Source organism: Schistocerca americana, chromosome 2 (genome assembly GCF_021461395.2).
Source record: "Schistocerca americana isolate TAMUIC-IGC-003095 chromosome 2, iqSchAmer2.1, whole genome shotgun sequence".
In the NCBI taxonomy this organism is placed as follows: Eukaryota; Metazoa; Arthropoda; class Insecta; order Orthoptera; family Acrididae; genus Schistocerca; species Schistocerca americana.
The window spans coordinates 696,213,896-696,231,134 of record NC_060120.1 but is presented as its reverse complement, the minus strand read 5'-3'; the positions used below and the strand labels follow the sequence as shown (position 1 = coordinate 696,231,134).

General features: G+C 40.2%; 1 protein-coding gene across 1 annotated transcript in view; it reads right to left on the bottom strand.

Annotated features, from left to right (window-relative positions):
• The window catches only part of LOC124595041 (zinc finger protein 37-like), a 69,576-nt gene that overhangs the window by 32,718 nt on the left and 19,619 nt on the right, over positions 1-17,239 (bottom strand). Inside the window, exon 4 of the mRNA XM_047133604.1 lies at positions 12,511-12,729. Within this exon, the coding sequence (XP_046989560.1) occupies positions 12,511-12,729 (219 nt within the window). The remainder of the gene's footprint in view (positions 1-12,510; positions 12,730-17,239) is intronic.

Genomic DNA, 17,239 nt, shown 5'->3' with positions numbered 1-17,239 from the left:
AGACTTGAACCAAGGACCTCTCGTTCCGCAGCTGTTCACGCTAACCACGGGACCACGGCATTCCTGATCTTACATTATCCTTGTATTGCTTATGTTGCACATGGACTACTCAGTTTGTATATTTTGCTTTTTTTTCATAGTTCCACACAACTTCTTCCTGTTTTCTTGATTGATCTGTGTTCAGTTTTTCAAGGCCTATCCACTGTGCCAACTTATAACTAAATCTGAGGGGGATGCGATGGGGAGGTTCCCTTGTTAGAGACTGCTGGTGTTTTACCACCAGCAAGGGATGATTGACTATGCTTCATCGCATGTCATCTGCCCTGATTCCACCCACTCCACCAGGGGCCCTCCCCACGGACGCCACCCAGCCGCAGCAAAGGTCACCTGGTAGAATGGCCATTGCTGGGAATCCCGATGCCCCCGGGGGCTGGGCATCTACCTCTTGGCATATGTGGGGAGTTAATGGTGCAGACATCAGCAGAGCGATCCCTGTGTGGTCAAGGGGTGACAACCAACAGGGTACATGGCGGTCCCACCACAACGGACTGGCTACCGTGCTGGATACCAGGTGCAAAGAAGTCCACGGTCATCGTCAACGCAGAAATCGACACTGCATAGTGCATGGTAGAAAACACACCCAGGAAGATGTCCTCACCCAAGAGATGGAGAATGGGCAGGACTGCAATGTGACAAAGAGAAAGTGGGCTAAAGATCTCAATGCACGATGGACACAATGCACCTTGTAAGGCACCCTTCCCCAATTGGCTCGCTCTTCAGGAAAATTTTGAAGAATGGAGGTCAAACCCTACAGGGGACCATCACATAAAGGTCGAAACGTGTGAAATGCCTTTTAGTCGCCTTGTACGACAGGTAGGAATACCTTGGGGCTATTGTAACCCCTAGACCTGCGGGAGGGGGTGGGGGGGGGGGGGGGGGGGGGGGTTGGCTTCAATTTGTGTTTTACGAGAAACAGTGTTTAAACTCTCATCAAATTCAACAACAAAATTCTCACATTGTTTAACCAAGTCAGCAAATTTGCCGTGAAGATAGGGAGCAATACTGTAAACAATACTATATCCAATTTTTGTTCTTTGCAATTGCATTTTTGCTGCAATTTGGCTATCTGGAAACATTTCCAGAAATAATGATATACGAGCAACAGAACTTCTGAATGACGAATGATTGTATATAAGAACCACAAAATTTCAGCTTTTGTGGCGTTTTCTGATAATAAAAGTGAGTGCATTGAAGACTGTTTAGTCAGCCAGTTTTTTTAAAAAAGCTGAAGGTGTCACACCTGCTTCTGTAGTACCAGCTGCATCAGAAGATCTGCAGCAGGTTGAAGCTCCTGTAAAATTTAAGTACGTGCTAGAATTCCTGTATATGTGCCACACTAAAATGAGTTGGTTTGTCACTGTTTCATAAACATAAGTCAATGACTTTGGTCTTTGATTAGTTGTTCCATTAAAGTACCTCAGTATGTGTTCCATCACCATCCTCCAACGGGTTGTGGGCACTGAAAATGTCCAAGAGGAGAAAAGTTAAAGGTAGCTAACAGATCAACTAATATCTTGATATGTCAGCTCCCTGCCTGGAAAGAGAAAGGTATTTTGATAGTAAAATCCATTATTGTCCATATGTGCACAGCCGCAGCCTTTACAGCTGTACTGAGTAGAGACTGATAAAGTGTCTGCAAGCGCCAATGTAGAGGCACAAACTGATGCCCTTTCAGAGATAGCTCTATTTTTTAAAATAAGCACAGCGATTACGTAGGATATGGATATACATTTCAAGGAATCAAGCTTCCCAAAGGACTGTTCATACTGCTTGATGACAGGAAACTACATTTCCAAGTTCTGCTATGTGATGAATGTAACCATTCCAGTTCCACCAGATGATGGTTGTAGGGGTACTAAAGGGAGATGGGAAAAAAGCAGTAAGATGGTTCATGTTTCTGCCTCTGCCTACAACCCATGTTCAGTGGGAATAACGTTACTGTACATAATTTTATGTCTGTGGTTCAGAGGGGAAGGCAAGTGAGATTTCTGGGGAAAATTTAAGTGTACATCAAAAGGATATGCAAATCGGAAATAGAGGTGGCATACTTGTTGCAGTAAACAAGAAACTCAAATTCACTGAGGTAGAAAAAATTCAAACTGCATGTAAATTTGTTTGGGTAAGGCTCAGTATCAGGGTTGGGCATAAAATGATAACTGGATCCTTCTATCACCCACCAGACTCGTCCCCTGATGATACCGAAAACTTTACAGAAAATTCAGTTCACTTGTATATAAAATCCCCAATCATATTGTAATCATTGGTGGATACTTCAATCCTCCAATGATTATTTGGGAAAATTACAGTTTTGTTAGTAGTGAGCGAGATAAGACATCTTGTGGAACTTTACCTGACCTCTTTGTGGATGTCCACATCGAAACTGGTATCAGTGATCACGATGTGGTTGTGGCAACAATGATTACCAAAGTACAAAGCACAATTAAAACACACAGAGATTTTATATATATATATATATATATATATATATATATATTATATATATATATAAAACAAAGATGATGTGACTTACCAAATGAAAGTGCTGGCAGGTCGACAGACACACAAACGAACACAAACATACACACAAAATTCAAGCTTTCGCAACAAACTGTTGCCTCATCAGGAAAGAGGGAGGAGAGGGAAAGACGAAAGGATGTGGGTTTTAAGGGAGAGGGTAAGGAGTCATTCCAATCCCGGGAGCGGAAAGATTTACCTTAGGGGGAAAAAAGGACGGATTTCCCTCTATTATAACTATATATATCTCTGTGTGTGTGTGTGTGTGTGTGTGTGTGTGTGTGTGTGTGTGTGTGTAGGGGGGGGGGGAGGGGGAGGGGGGGCGGGGGGTGTGTTCAGTACACTTGATAAAAAAATCGGTAGTGTCATATCCCAATGAGGAACTTCAAACTTCCAGCACAGGGGAGGAGCACGAAGAGGAAGTCTGAAGTCTGCCTCAAGTTTAAACGAATAGTTGACCATGCACCGGATAGTTGTGTACCCTGTAGAACAGTTTATAATGGGAGGGAAGCTCTATGGTATACAGTCACTGGGGAAGGAAAAAAAAAAAAAAAAAAAAAAAAGCACGAGAGATTACCACATAACAGGTGAAAAGCAAATTGTAGGGCTACTGAATGAAACACATTTGGCTGTCAAGACAGCAATATATGATGCCTTCAATGATTACCGCAGCAGAACACTGTCAGTTGATCTTTTACAGAACAGAAACAAATTCCGGTTGCATGTAAAGCCTGTTGGTGGCACCAAAGTTAGCATCAGGTAACTTTGATGACAGTGGCACTGAAATTGAGGGCAGCAAAGCAAAAGTAGAGATTCTCTCCTCTGATTTCAAATGTTCCTTTATAAGGGAAAACCCAGGAGAATTGCCCCAATTTAATCCTCATATCACTGAAGGCATGCAGCTTTACTATATGGTTAAATGATGACGGCATTCTCTTGAGTAAGATATTCCCGAGATAAAATAGTCCCCCATTCGGGTCTCTGGGAGGGGACTACTCAGGAGGACATCATTAACAGGAGAAAGAAAACTGGCATTCTACAGATCAGAGCATGGAATGTCAGATGCCTTAATCAGGTAGGTAGGTTAGAAAATTTAAAAAAGGAAATGGAAAGGTTAAAGTGACATATAATGAGAATTAGTGAAGTTCGTGGCAGCATGAGGAACAAAACTTCTGGTCAGGTAAATACAGGGTTATAAATACAAAATCAAATAGGGGTAATGCAGGAGTAGATTTAATAATGAATTTAAAACAAAAAAAAAAAAAAAAAAAATTAGGAATGTGGATAAGCTACTACGAACAGCATAGTGAACACATTATTGTAGCCAAGACTGAAACGGAAGAGATTGAAGGAATGTATGATATGATAAAAGAAATTATTAAGATAGTCATGGGAGATGAAAACGTAATAATCATGGTGGACTGGAATTCGATAGTAAGGAAACGAAGAGAAGGAAAAGTAGTAGGTGAAAATGGACTGAAAATAAGGAATGGGAGAGGAAGCCTTCTGGTAGAATTTTGTGCAGAGCATAACTTAATCAAAGCTAACACTTTGTTTAAGAATCGTGAAAGAAAGTTGTATATGTGGAAGAGGACTGGAGACACTGGAAGATTTCAGATAGATTATATAATGGTAAGACAGATACTTGGGAACCAGGTTTTAAATTTTAAGACATTTCCAGGGGCAGATGTGGACTCTGACCCAATTTATTGGTTATGAACTGTAGATTAAAACTGAAGAAACTGCAAAAAGGTAGGAATTTAAGGAGATGGCATTGGGACAAACTGAAATTACCAGAGGTTGTTGAGAGCTTCAGAGAGAGCATTAGGGAATGATTGGCAAATACAGGGGAAAGAAACACAGTAGAAGGATGGGTAGCATTGAGAAATGAAATAAATAAGGCAACAGAGGATCAGGTAGGTAAAGAGACGAGGGCTAGTACAAATCCTTGGTTAACAGAAGAGACATTGAATTTAATTGATGAAAGGAGAAAATACAGAAATGCAGTAAATAAAGCAGGCGAAAAGGAATACAAACATCTCAAAAATGAGATCGACAGGAAGTACAAAATGGCTAAGCAGGGATGGCTAGACGACAAATTTAAGGATGTAGAGGCTTATCTCACTAGGGGGGTAAGATAGCTACTGCCTACAGAAAAATTATAGAGACCTTTGGAGAAAAGAGAACCACCTGTATGAAGATCGATCAAGAGCTCAGATGGAAAACCAGTCCTAAGCAAAGAAAGGAAAGCAGAAAGGTGGAAGGAGGATATTGAGAGGCTACACAATGGCAATGTACTTGAGGGCAATATTATGCAAATGGAAGAGGATGTAGATGAAGATGAAATGGAAGACATGATCCTGCATGAAGAATTTGACAGGGCACTGAAAGACCCAAGTCGAAACAAGGCCCCAGGAGTAGACAACATTCCATTAGAACTACTGACAGCCTTGTGAGAGCCAGCCACGACAAAACTCTACTATCTAGTGAGGAAGATGTATGAGACAGGCAAGACACCCTCAGACTACAAGAAGAACATAATAATTCAAATCCCAAAGAAAGCAGGTGTCGACAGGTGTGAAAATGACTGAACAATCAGCTTAATAAGTCATGGCTGCAGAATACTAACACAAATTCTTTACAGACGAATGAATGGTAGAAGCTGACCTTGGGGAAGATCAGTTTCGATTCCGTAGAAATGTTGGAACATGTGAGGAATACTGACCCTACGAATTATCTTAGAAGATAGATTTGAGAAAGGCAAACCTACATTTCTAGCACTACTCTCTATCAAATTCTGAAGGTGACGGGTAAAATACAGGGAGCGAAAGACTATGTCCAATTTGTACCGAAACCAGACTGCAGTTATAAGAGTCGAAGGGCATGAAAAGAAAGCAGTGGTAGATAAGGGAGTAAGACAGGGTTGTAGCCTATACCAATGTTATTCAATCTGCATACTAAACAAGCAGTAAAGGAAACAAATGAAAAATTGGGAGTAGGAATTAAAATCCATGGAGAAGAAATAAAAACTTTGATGTTCGCCAATAACAATGTAATTCTGTCCGAGACAGCAAAGGACATGGAAGAGCAGTTGAACTGAATGGACAGTGTCTTGAAAGGAGGATATAAAATGAACAACAACAACAACAACAAAAGCAAAACGAGGATAATGGAATATAGTCAAATTTAATCAGGTGATGCTGAGGAAATTAGATTACGAAGTGAGACACTTAAAGTAGTAGAGAAGTTTTGCTATTTGGGGAGCAAGATAAGTGAAGGTAGTCGAAGTGGAAAGGATATAAAATGCAGACTGGCTATGACAAGGAAAGCATTTCTGAAAAACAGAAATTTGTTAATACTGAATACAGATTAAAGTGTCAGGAAATCTTTTCTGAAAGTATTTGTATGGAGTATAGCCATGTATGGAAGTGAAACATGGACGATAAACAGTTTAGACAAGAAGAGAATACAAGCTTTCGAAATGTGGTGCTACAGAAGAATGCTGAAGATTAGAGGGGTAGATCACATAAATAATGAGGAGGTACTAAATAGAATTGAGGAGAAGAATTTGTGGCACAACCTGACTAAAAGAAGGGATCTGTCGGTAGGATACATTCTGAGGCATCAAGGGATCACCAATTTATTAATGGAGGGAAGCATGAAGGGAAAACATTGCAGAGGGAGACAAAGAGATGAATACACTAAGCAGATTCAGAAGCATGTAGGTTGCAGTAGTTACTCGGAGATGAAGAAGGTTGCACAGGATAGGGTAGCAAGGAGAGCTGCATCAAACCAGTCTCTGGACAGAAGACCACAACTACTGAAAAGATGAACGAATTAAGTATTAGTGTCAGTGGTGTTGAGAAACAGCTGAAATCATTAAAACTGAACGAAGCTCCAGTCCCCGATGGACTCCCTAACAGATTCTATACTGAATTTGTGGCTGAGTTAGCCCCTCTAACTATAATCTACTGTAGAGCCCTCAAACAAAAAACTATGCCAGTTCTTGAAAAAGGCACAGGTCACACCCATCTACAAGAATGGTAGTAAAAGAGAACCACAAAACTAGCATCCAATATCCTTGACATTGATTTGTTGTAGAATCAGAACATATTCAAGCTCAAACATAATGAGGTATTTTCAACAAAATGACCTACTCAGAGCCAACCAGCAGGAATTTCCAAAACATTGATCATGTGAAACCCAACTCACACTTTTGTCATATGACATACTGAAACCTTTGGATTGAGGCAACCAGATAGATGCAGTACTTCTTGATTTTCGAAAAGCCTTCGACTCAGTACTGCATCTATGTTTATTGACCAAAGAGTGATCATATGGGGTATCAAGCAAAATTGCGACTGGATTGAGGACTTTATGGTAGGGAGTACACAGCATGTTATATTGAATGGACAGTCACCATCAGAGACAGAAGTAACTTTGGGTGTGTTCCACGGAAGTGTGTTGGGACCGTTGCTGTTCATGTTATTGTTTATGACCTTGCAGGCAATATAAACTGTAAAATCAGGTACAGCTTTACATGACAGGGGTGAACCATTAGTTTGACCTTTTGAAGTAATACATCCCTTTCAAAAGCCAAAATGAAAGCTCCATTATCCACACTATTATCCTTTGGTGCTTGTTGAATACAGAAAACAAAATAGACATCCCATTTTTCCTTTTCCAAGTTTGTATGCAGTTCTTCATCTGCCTGTAATGTGAGATGCATGATGAAGTTCTTTCATAGAGGGGGTGTGTGTGTGTGTGTGTGTGTGTGTGTGTGTGTGTGTGTGTGTGTGTGTGTGTGTGTGTGTGTGTAGGGGGGGGGGGGGGGGGGGGGGGGTGATTGTGACTGCAATACAGGATGTCGCCAAGCTTCTCATAGGAGGCAATGTCTATGACTCAGTGAGTGTCACTCTTTTAAAGAGGATGCAGCCATTTACCATTTTTCTATTGGTTTTGTATGCAAAAAGTGTACATATTTAGAAGCTGAGGGGAATAATTGTTGCAATTTCTATTGAATTTGCTTTCCAACAAAGATGTGGTCAATGAAGGAAAGTGCTTTGAGTTGTACCTTTCTGCACTGAATATACTGTTCTATCTGGTGAGACTACATGGGCCACACAGCCACCACGGTGCAATGTTTTGATCCTACACATTGCAGATCATTTGCCACTGTGTCACCCATTCCATCTGGGAACTCTCCCCATGGCTAACCCCTCCCACCCCAGCCGCACAGCAATGGCTGCCTGCCTTGGTAATTATTCCTCTGCCTGGCATGGTAACCTTTGCTCAGAATCACTGTATCCCAAAGTTGAAAAGCACATATTCCTAGGCCTGCACATGGGGAGCTTGCAGCTCTGGCACCAAGAGGGTGTTTCCCAAGTTGTTAGGGATCCCTAAATTATTAGGGGGCTCAGACTGTGCTGGTAAAAAACCCAGTTTCCAGGGACAGTTAAATGAAACACAGTAAAATAATTTAAGACATGAGCTCCATAAAATGTAAGCAGTGGGATTAGTAAAGGTAAAAACCACGTTATTTGAGGTGTTGAGTCCTCAATGAGCCCAACAACTAAAACAAGGGAGTGTTACTATCTTTCAGAGCTATCACCATCAGGTGGTACAACGGTTGGTTCGTTGACTTGGGGAAGGGGACCAAACAGCGAGGTCATCAGTCCCATTGGAGGAAGGATGTGGAAGGAAGTCAGCTATGCCCTATGAAAGGAACCATCCTAGCATTTGCCTGAAGCATGAACTGTTGTCCTCCCAATGCTAGTCCAGTGTGCTATTCACTGTGCCACATCACTTATAGGCAGTACAGTGATTTCGGTTTTTATGCAATAGTTGTGCACCACCAGGGATGAATGTGCAGCTGTGTTACTGTAATGCAAGAACCATGAATTGTCCCACTGCATTTCAGGCAGTTTCCTTCTCACATTTTCTTGCAGGCGTTGCAACATGTTGCGATAGCACCATTGATTATCAGTCTGTCCCTGCGGCATGAATTCATGATCAACTTATCCTTCAAAGTCAAAGAAAACTTTCAGCATGGCTTTGACATTTGATCTAGCCTGATGAGCTTTTTATGATCTTGGAAAACCTTTCCCAACCGACTGTGAAACTGAACCTTGGCCTCATCATCATAACTGTAGACTCAGCTCATCACCAGTTATGATTCTCTTAAGTAAAATCTCGTTCTCATTTGTGCACTCCAAAAGCTCTTCACACATTGCAAGGCAAAGGTCATTATGGTCTTGACTCATGAGCCATGGGACAAACTACAAGGCAACACAATGCATTCCAAAATGCTATTTCAGGATTTCATAACATGATCCAACTGAAATGTTACATTGTTCTGCAATCTCATGGACAGTCAGGCTTCAACTGAAATGCACAATTTTGTTCATGTATTTAAAATGAGCATCATCAGACACTGAAGGGCATCCTGAATGAGGATCATTTTAATTTCCATCCAGTCAATTTTTAAACTGTGTTAACCATTTGTAACACCAAGTACAGCTTAAGAGCTAATCACTGTAGGCTCCCTGCTTCATTTGGTGTGTCTCTGTAAAGGTTTTCTTGAGTTTCATGCAAAATTTAATGCAGACATTCCTCTAAATGTAATGTCTTGAAATTTGAAAACTGTGCGACACAACTTTCAACTCAATACAACACTGAACAATAACTAACAGACATACAGCAATGAAACTTCAGCAGTTATAGATTGAACACAGGTGTATACAGGGATGCCAATCCCGTTTCACTCCAACACACCATTGGTACGAAATTATGAATGTTCTGGAATTCTTTTAACAGACCTCGTACAAAGGGAAAAACATTACACAGGCAATCCAGGCAACCCCTCATACTCTGACAATTAAAGTTAGTTCACAATGCACAAATAGTATCGTGTAAGTTTTATTTTATGGATTTCCTACTTCACTGTCTCTCTGTATATGTGAATAGCTGGCACAAAGTGAATTACATGGATCTGAAACAAATTACTATATTTGTGTTTGATACAAATATCTGAGAAAATATACAATTCCATGTTTCAGTTTAAAGTAATCTGTACACTGCAAACTGAAAATGAATTGATAATTTTTTTCAACTGTTTTAATTGGGCAAGTTTGAGACTGCACACAGGTTTGAAAACAATAGTGTCATATACACCAAGTATAAAAAATTTATTCCATTTTTCTAGGAATTCAAAATATTTTTCAATATCTAAATTTCACTTATGAAACACATGGCGTTCTAGAAAATACTGAATCTGCACTGAAATATGTACATTCAAGCATCTTTTCATGAGAATGCAAAGGCCTTAGAACAAATACAGCTTAATCACATTGTATTAAAAGGAAAATTCACTTAAGAAAATTATAAAATTGTGAGACAGAACTGCTGGCCAGTACCTGCCCCCAAGACGCAAAATTTTTACGATTGCCAAGATAGATATAAAAGTATAAGAAATGTCCCACTCACAACTGTGGCAAAGGAAAAATGACACACTGTGCCTCCATTAAAGCCATAATTTCTCTTATTTTGTCTTCATGGCCCTTTTGCGAACTGTACTTTGGCAGTAGTAGAATCATTCTGCAGTCAGTCTGCAAATGCTGGGTCTCTAAATTTTCTCAACAGTGTTTCACGAAAAGATCATCATCCTCCCTCCAGGATTCCCATTTCAGTTCACAAAGCATCTCTGTAGCTCTCACATGTTGATCAAACCTACTGATAACAAATCTAGCAGCATGCCTCCCAATTGCTTCATTGTCTTCCTTTAACCTAACTGAGGTTCAAACGGCTGGCTCTAAGCACTATGGGACTTAACATCTAAGGTCACCAGTCCCTTAAATGTAGAACTACTTAAACCTAACTAACCTATGGACATCACACACATCCATGCTCAAGGCAGGATTCAAACCTGTAGCAGCAGCGCAGTTCCGGACTGAAGCGCCTAGAACCGCTCTGCCACAGTAGCCGGCTAACCTGCTGAGGATCCCAGACACTCTAGCAGTACTCAAAAATTAGTCACACTAATGTTCTATAAGCTGTCTCCTTTGTAGATGGGCTATACTTTCCTACAATTCTCCCAATAAATCAAAGATGACCATTTGCCTTCCCTATTACCATCTTTATGAGCTTATTCCATTTCATACCGCTTTGCAATGTTCCACCTAGATATTTAATTGATGGGATTTGCCTCTTGACCTTCATCCATAGTTCACACGATATCATGTGAGAAAGGGGCAAGCCGAGTTTCACACAAATAATGCTCTCTAAATTTTTGTTGATTTGTGGACAGAAGCTTTTCTGCCTCAAAGAAATTTATTATATTTGAACTTTGAATACGCTCTGGAATTCTCCAGAAAATCAGTGTTAAGGTTCGGTAATTTTGCGGGTACCTTCTTTTAACCTTAGAATAGTCTGGAGTAAACTGCATTTTTTTCCGATTTGCTTGGAACTTTGGGCTGGATGACAGAGTGATAGTAAATGTAAGCTAACTAAGGGGGTCAAGACTGTAAAGTACTCTCTGCAAAATTGAACTGGGATTCCATCCAAACCAAGTAATTTATTTGGTTTCAACTTGCTCAGTTGCTTCTCTATACCAGAGATGGTTATTAGTATGGCTTCCAAGTGGAAGTCTGTACTATGGTCAAACAACATGACATCTGTACAATTCTTCTGCACGAAATGATTTCTTAAACACGAAATTTAAAACTTCAGCTATCCTTTTGCTGTCTTCTTTTGTCACACTGGACTAACTGATGACTGACTTTACAGAAGACTTCATTCTGCTTAGTGTTTTTACATAGGACCAGAATTTTCTCAGGTTCTTAGGAAGATCTTTTGCAAAGGATTACAAGTGAAGTTGTTACATGCTTGGAACATCTATCTTTTCATAGATGCACAAATTTCTCGCTAACTTTTCTCTGTTGGCATTCCCATCTGTAATCCACTTTAACACATTTCTCTAAGGCACAATTTACAATCAGTTCAAAGTTTGTGTTCACAGATATCTTCACAGTCAGGCTCAATTTTGACCTCAAAGGAGGACATTATTTTTTCGACTACAAAGAACACTCTCCCTCCTATGATATCCAATGTGTCTTTTCAATATATGTTGTGTATCTCACTAAATGTTTCAGAGCTTTCTATTCACATTCCACCCAGCTCTCAGTCCCGTGAATAATTTCAGTGTGACAAATTTCCTGGAGAGTAGTAAATTCAGGAACCTTTTACAAATGGTTCAGCAATTTACTGTTAAAATTCTGACAGTGGCTGTCTTCACTTTGTTCGTGATTTGATTTTACCACCAAATATTCAGAGAATACCGAACTGTCACCCAGCCTTAGGGGGGGGGGGGGGGGGGGAGATATATATACTCTGTTATCCAAGCAGGTGCTTCCTGCATGTAGTGCACCAATGACCTATCACTCAAGTAGGTGTTATCATGATTTTTCAATACTTGGTAATTTTGGGACTATAATGGTTACACTAATATACATCTCCTACTGAATAGGACTAAAATATAACCCACACTGAATAGGATCTTTTCAGAAAACCACACAATGAATAGGTAAATGAATCTTAGCAGAATTAGTAAATGTAAATTACAGAAATATACTGAGTTCCACTATTATATCTTACGAGTAAATGCAAAACAGCAGTAACTAGAGATTTTCAGATGATCTGCAACAAGTACATCGATGTACAACACAAAACGCCATATTTATGTCACAATCAGGAAACAGCAAAACCAATAACATCAAGCAAGAAGCTAATTCACACTAAGCAGTTACCCTACATATTAGACTACCTGAAGCCTAGGAGTTCTTTTGGAGCAACACACAAAGACAGGTTATTAAGAGTGAATAAATGCCCAACTTTAACTCTTTTGTTACAATTAAACTTGATACAACCCATTATACAAACCTTGTCCTGTGCATCATAATCTTGTGGCTCATTAGCAGTCTTCTGTTTCCTTTTCACTCCACGTTTTCTATGTACTTCCCTCGAATTAGACTCTTCAGATTGTTCTATTTTTATTTGTATAACATCGCCATTATTATCTGTGATTTCGCTGTTTTCTATTACCTCAGTGGCATAATTACTATCAGGATCTGATATTTCTATCTGACACACACTATTTTCCTAGAACAGAAGATGTTAAACTAACATGTAAGTTATGCGTGAATGATAAATACTAAAAATTGTATCATTTATGTTGTTTAAAGAAACATATATTACACAACCGGATAACAGCATTATTACAAAGATATTCGAAATGCTTATTTTAACCGATCTCCTCGCAAAAAGTTTTTGAGATGGGACGTGGAGGCTGAGAATCAAAGGTCATTTCTGCATTGCAACTTCAGCACAGTATACTGACAGGAACCACACAATAAAACTAGAAAGGGAATCTGAAAAGTGGTACTAACAACAAAACCACTTTAGCCTCCACGCACATCTGCTTTCACAATTTCAAGCATATGTAGATAAAGGTCTGATGGCTGAAGTACAGCTCCTTATGATATTCTTGATATTCCACTTCTGCTGATTTATCCAAGACCTCCTTATACCAGAGCACAACACCATCAAAAGTTCATCATCACTGCACAGTTGCAGATATTAAAGGGACTTTTTGCATATTTTTATGGAAATGTTATCCAGTACCCTTGTCCAAGGAGAGAAACTGGAAACTGTAGGTGGGAATACACTAAACTGTTCACTTACTCAGCTATGAATCATCTACCTCTCTAACCACAGTTAAAAGTGAAAAAGAAGAAATTCTCTCATAATGTTTAAAACACTGAAAAGTTAACATTTCCTTATATGTAATATACATTGGTGTGCAAAACTTTTGCATGGTGTATCACTGCCAAGTAACATAGCTCGATGAAACTTGGACCGTACAGAGAAAGAACTGCTACAGTATAGAATAGATGGTAGCTGAAAGAAATACATGTTTAGAATAGAAGGTAGCTGAAAGAAATACATTATGAGAAACAGATATGACCTTATTCAAAAATAATAATTAAATTGAAAAGCTAGCACAACTTATGATGGTTCCCTGGACATTGCAAAAGTTAGGACATGGTTCTTAATAGGGTGAGTGATCGCCACAAACAGCAAGGCATGCTGCATCATGCTGGCCATAATGTTGGTAAGAGGTACTTGGTAGGGCATTACATTCTTCCACTAGTGTTGTTCACAACTGCTGGACAATTAGTGTTTGTGGATTGCATCAATACACATCTACAGGGCATTCCACAAATGCTCGATATGAATTATGTTGGTGGGACGGGAAGGTCAATCCATTTTCTGAATATCCTCTCATTCCCACAGCTGCTCCACCTCCACTGTTTGATGTGGTTGCACAATGTCATTCATAAAAATGATATCAGGGTCAAATGCACCCCTGAAAAGAAGTACATGGGGAAGGAGTACAGTATTACAATAACACTGAACGATGAATGTACCATGTTCAAAGATTTGGGAAATGTAAAATTATGTCTTCCTAAATCATAACACCTGGACTACCAAGACAATCATGTCTGACAATGTTTCTGGGCACATCACATATTCCACCACTTGCCATATGAGGGTAAATCCAGAAGCACTACACTGTTAATCTGCTCTTATCCAAGAAGAGTGCATGATCTACTCCTCACGGGTGCAGTCCCTATACTCTTGGCACAACCGCGAAAGGTTGCCGCTGATGAACAGGCATCAATAGAACACAATGTGCTCGTCATCCAGCAACGAACGAAAACAGCCGTAATCAGTTGCTGTGCCGCTGTGGAGTGAGAGACTGTGCCTTGCAGTACTGTTAAATGTGACTGCAACAATTGCACTGTCGTTTGACATGGGTCACTCCTTGGCTGTTGCAGAATGAGACATACATCTGCTACTGTAGTTGACCACCTCCTCTCATTCGGACAGCAGTGCTCGTGGTTTGGAATGCTCCCCACGCATGAAAAACAATGCTGTGAGCATTACCAAACTCCCGAGCTACACAAGACACACTTCGTTTTTGTTCCAGATGATTCTTCTAATGTGAAATAATCCAAACTTTGTTTCTATACCATGCTGTAATGAAGACCACCACAACAGTACACCATAACTGCTTCATGTTAAGGGGCCAGCTCCAATTGGCACTATAGTCGCTGACCTCGTGCTGTATGACGTCCACATTTCTGTGCATGACAAGGAGACCTCTGGCAACATGCTTCAACTCTTTCATTCATTTCGACCAAGTTGTTATCCTTAAGTTTTGCTGAGCAGTGCATTTTAACAAATTACTTCACTCTGTGTGCCAACAGATTAAATACTCACATTTTTTGTACATTACATGCAAGGTTACCTATAATATTACTGTTTCTATGGGAAATTTTACACTATCAGTTTAACGGTCTCAACAAATCTATTGTGAATCAACAATAGCCAAAGTAAAGAAAATGCTCACTGGAAAATACTGTCACCATTCTCTCAAATTAGAATATATACAGTAACACTAATTACCTCTTTCACAATACCAGTTTTAGTTTGGAGGGGTATTTGACATACACACCGTCATTCCAGGTCAGGTCATCAATAAGAAAGGATTACGTAGAGCAATTTTTCATTTCTATTTAACTCAGCGGCAAATGCTCTCCACAAAATAACACGTATCATATTGGGATGGTGCAGAAACTGTTACAGCGTAAAGTCACGTGCCGGCACATCAGTCGGGAATGACAGATTGTTAGATGACTGTGAGAAGACCACAGCCAATCACATGCTGACCAACCCTTCTTCAGGATGACAACATGACAGCAGCAGCCCCCTATCTGAAGAGGACAAAGCGCCACGACCGACTGGTGACGGTCCAGTTGAATAGCAGCTTTAAGATTAACGACTTGGATAGAAGTGTCAACTCTAGTTACTTCACTTGCACACTATGTAGTACAGACTTGGAACTGTTTATACTGAAGAAGATTACCTATTTTGTATGTCACCCCTTGCTTGCGACACATCTGTGAATTTGACATTTAAGTATTGTAATCTTTTCCTTCTGTAATAAAACTTACGAATACAATTGTTTGAATGTTTGTCTCGTGAAGACATAATAGAAACAGTGAAATATAATGCAGCCCTAATTGACTCATGAACTACACTTTTAACTTTTACTGAAATTATTAGTTTTTGCTATTGCAATAGCCAACTTCAAACTCAAAGTACAAAAAAAAGTCTACTAGAGTTCGTCAGAACAGTCCAAAACCTTTGCGTTATTCATTCTAAAACAACTGCTCTTCTTTTTTTTCCTTTCACTTCCTGTCTCCTTGGTTCTAGCTTCTTTTATCATTTGAAGAGTAAAGTGTCTCTGCTGTGGCAAGATGCCCGCAGTCAGCAGTATTCTCTGAGATTATCCTTAATTGCAAACTCCAAACACCCACATATTGCTATGTCATTTAAAAGTGTCGCAGAATCTTGTTCTCAAAGTTTCAAGACACCTATTCCTACAAAAAAGTTTTTTAATACCTGTTCCTAATTTATGTGATTGAAATGTTCATTCAGGTACTTGGAGGGGGGGGGGGGGGGGGGGGGCGCACAGTTTTTTTTTCCTGACAAAAGGCAACACGGGGGAAAGATGGAGCTCAGAGCAGATGGTTCAAATGGCTCTGAGCACTATGGGACTTAACTACTGTGGTCATCAGTCCCCTAGAACTTAGAACTACTTAAACCTAACTAACCTAAGGACATCACACACATCCATGCCCGAGGCAGGATTCGAACCTGCGACCGTAGCAGTCGCGCGGTTCCGGACTGCGCGCCTAGAACCGCTAGACCACCGCGGCCGGCTCAGAGCAGATGACTGGCAGTTATCTCTTAATATAAGAGTGTAGCCTATTGCATATAACGAGGCGAAAATCTCCATTAATGTACGAGTACAAAATAAATGCCCAATCTTTGGAAGCAGTAATGTCCGTCAAGTACCTGGGTGTGACTATTCAAAATGATCTCAAATGGAATGATCAGATTACACAAGTAACGGGCACGGTGAACTCTAGATTGCAGTTTATTGGTAGAATCCTCAAGTCACGCAGTCCTCCTACAAAGGAAAATGCTTACAATACGTTAGTTCATCCAGTCTTAGAGTATCGTTCGTCCGTATGGGACCCTTACCAGTTTGGTCTCATTCAAGAGATTGAGAAGGTCCAAAGAAAAACAGCAAGATTCGTGACTGGTACATTTAGCCATCGCAAGAGCGTTACAAATCTCACAGAAAATTTGAAGTGGGATACACTTGCAGATAGATGACGTGCTAAACGGAAGGGGCTGCTCACTACATTCCGAAATCCGATCTTCGCTGAGGACGTAGAGCATACATTATTACCACCAACTTTCAGATCACGCAATGATCACCATTCAAAGATAAGGGAAATTAGAGCTCATACTGAGGCGTACAGACAGTTGTTTTTACCCCTCACGTGATCTGCGAGTGGAACAGAGAGGGAGAAATATGACTTTGGCGCAAATGACTTTGGCGCAAATTGTGCCATCCGCCACACACCGCTTGGTGGCTAGCAGAGTACATATGTAAATGTAGAGCTACAATCGTGATTCCAGACCTTGGCCTCTGTTTGGGGAGGTAGCTCTACCAACCAGGAAATAGGAACAC